The sequence below is a fragment of the Setaria italica genome, chromosome V (assembly GCF_000263155.2).
Source record: "Setaria italica strain Yugu1 chromosome V, Setaria_italica_v2.0, whole genome shotgun sequence".
In the NCBI taxonomy this organism is placed as follows: Eukaryota; Viridiplantae; Streptophyta; class Magnoliopsida; order Poales; family Poaceae; genus Setaria; species Setaria italica.
In genome coordinates this window covers 19568094-19570357 of record NC_028454.1, presented here as the reverse complement: position 1 = coordinate 19570357, position 2264 = coordinate 19568094, and the positions used below count along the sequence as shown (strand labels likewise).

The following is a 2264-nucleotide window of genomic DNA, read 5'->3' as shown; positions in this document are numbered from 1 at the left end:
GTGGCGCCACGCCCGCGGTTGGGCCAGAATAATCTTTCCGCTACGCCTGCATCTCACTCCCGTGCAGCTCCCCGCAACCATTTCTCGTTGCCCTGCATGCTGAATCTCCTAGGGAGCTATAAAAGCCGAAGCCGGCCAAAGCCACGAGCACCACCTCGATCAACTCTCTAATACTAGCTAGCTAGTTATCTCTCTCAGGCAGACTAGCGTGGGTGCCATGGATCCCAACGCTGTGCAGATCCAGATTCCTACGTCAAGCCAACGAGGATCCTCTTCTATTCAGGATGCTCGGGCGAAGCCACCGCCGGCCGAGGCAGCTGCGCCAATTTCGCCGGTGCGACCGGCCCTGTCGAGCGCATCGGACCTCCTGAAGCTCCTGCCGACGGGCACCGTGCTGGCGTTCCAGGCGCTAGCGCCGTCCTTCAGCAACCACGGCGCGTGCCACGCGGCGAACCGGTACCTGGTCCTGTCGCTCATCGGCACCTGCACCGTCTCGTGCGTGCTCCTCTCCTTCACCGACAGCCTCGTCGGCCGCGACGGCAAGCTCTACCACGGCGCGGCCACCTTCGGGGGCTTCTACCCGTTCAACTTCGCGGGCACGCGCGAGGAGCGGGAGGCGGCGTTCAGGGACCTGTCCAGGCTCCGGATCACGGCGCTGGACTTCGTGCACGCCTTCTTCTCGGCGCTCGTGTTCCTCGCCGTGGCGCTCGCCGACGCCAGCATCCAGGGGTGCCTGTTCCCGGACGCCGGGCCGGACGTGAGGGAGCTGCTGGTGAACCTGCCGCTGGGGGCGGGGTTCCTGTCGAGCATGGTGTTTATCATCTTCCCCACCACCAGGAAGAGCATCGGCTACACGGACATGGCGCCCCACGGGCAGTAACGACATGCTGTACGTACGTCCAGGCTTTGGCACGCAGCATTAATTAGTTGTACGTGCAATTTGGAACGGGAAGGAGTACACACACGCTCGTAATCCAGTTGAATTGTATGTTGTTATCTCGGGACAAAAATGCTTGCTGAATGAGACATTCAAAGTTGAGATCCAAGTATGTGAAATGAGCGGGGGCTCCAATATAACTTCCACAAGCTGGATAAGCTATATAACTTAAAGCACATTAGGCCCAACGCAAATAGAAGTGTAAATCAATAATTCAACATATCACATTCAACAATTTCAGATAGTCGGATCAACATTTAAAAATAGTGCATTCACTACTGAAAAATACGGCATTAGTCCCGGTTGGTAGGGGTCAAAGATCCCGAAAATCCATCCGGGATTAAATTCCCTTTAGTCCCGATTGGTAAATGTTTTACCAACCGGAACTAAAGGAGCCGCCACGCTAGGCGTGGCGCAGGACCGGGACTAAAGGGGTACGTGCGTGCGCTTGCATGCGCGCTTGCAAGGCGCATACGCGTACCCCTTTAATACTTAAGACTTTTTTTGAAATTTTGTTTCCATATTAGTATTTTATGCAATTTGTATATATATTACATGATAGTAGTATGTGTATATATATAATTCTTGGTATATTATACAAATCAAATTAGTATTTATACAATGACTACATATACAATAATTTGTCCACTTCATGCTAGGATCCTCCCGTCGTGGTGTTGCTTCGTGCGTCTATTGAACATCCGTCGTAATGAAATTTTTCCTCTAGATTTATCACCTCGTCCACCAGAAATCCTATGAGACCTTCACGTATTGCCAAAATTCTCTCCTTCTCCAAGAGTCTTTCTTGAATTTTATACATCTGTAATTTGGAAATATGTGAATGTTACACGTACATTTATATCATGCCATGACAACACCTTGGGATGCACAAAATTGTGCATGCGCTCACAGACGTAGTATCCACATAGATTATTGCCTTGTTCCTGTCTCAAGCACTTTAGTGGGAAAAGACAAGTTATGAAATATTTGTTATAGAACGTAGAAAATGTGCAAACTTCATATGTACTGGGAAGTCTGTTCTGAATGTAAGTTTTTCTTTAAATGACCACGGTGATTCTTAAGGAATCATTTCCATGCACTACAGATTAAAATAATGAATGATACAGTGTTAGGTGAAAATTTAGGAAACCAACTTTTGCATAGAGATAAAAGTCAAGATTATTACGAGTTTAGCATGTCTTGAATGTCTTGGTATTCCTTCGGTGGTTTCCTCAACGAATCGAACACAACGACGTGGCTTCTATCAATCATAATTATTATGAGGATACTATGGAAACTGCGTATGTAAATATTCATAGGGCTTCAT

The 2264-nt window shown here is 48.5% G+C and overlaps 1 protein-coding gene across 1 annotated transcript; it reads left to right on the top strand.

Annotated features, from left to right (window-relative positions):
- The first annotated feature begins 217 nt into the window (after positions 1 to 217).
- LOC101769380 (protein DMP2) lies at positions 218 to 880 on the top strand. The gene has a single exon (XM_004971789.1). It carries the CDS (start codon positions 218 to 220, stop codon positions 878 to 880), a length of 663 nt encoding a protein of 220 aa, XP_004971846.1.
- Positions 881 to 2264: the final 1384 nt, after the last annotated feature.

Bases quoted from the DNA above. Each gene is read 5' to 3' on its own strand.
- LOC101769380 (XM_004971789.1), top strand. From the start codon at position 218: ATGGATCCCAACGCTGTGCAGATCCAGATTCCTACGTCAAGCCAACGA.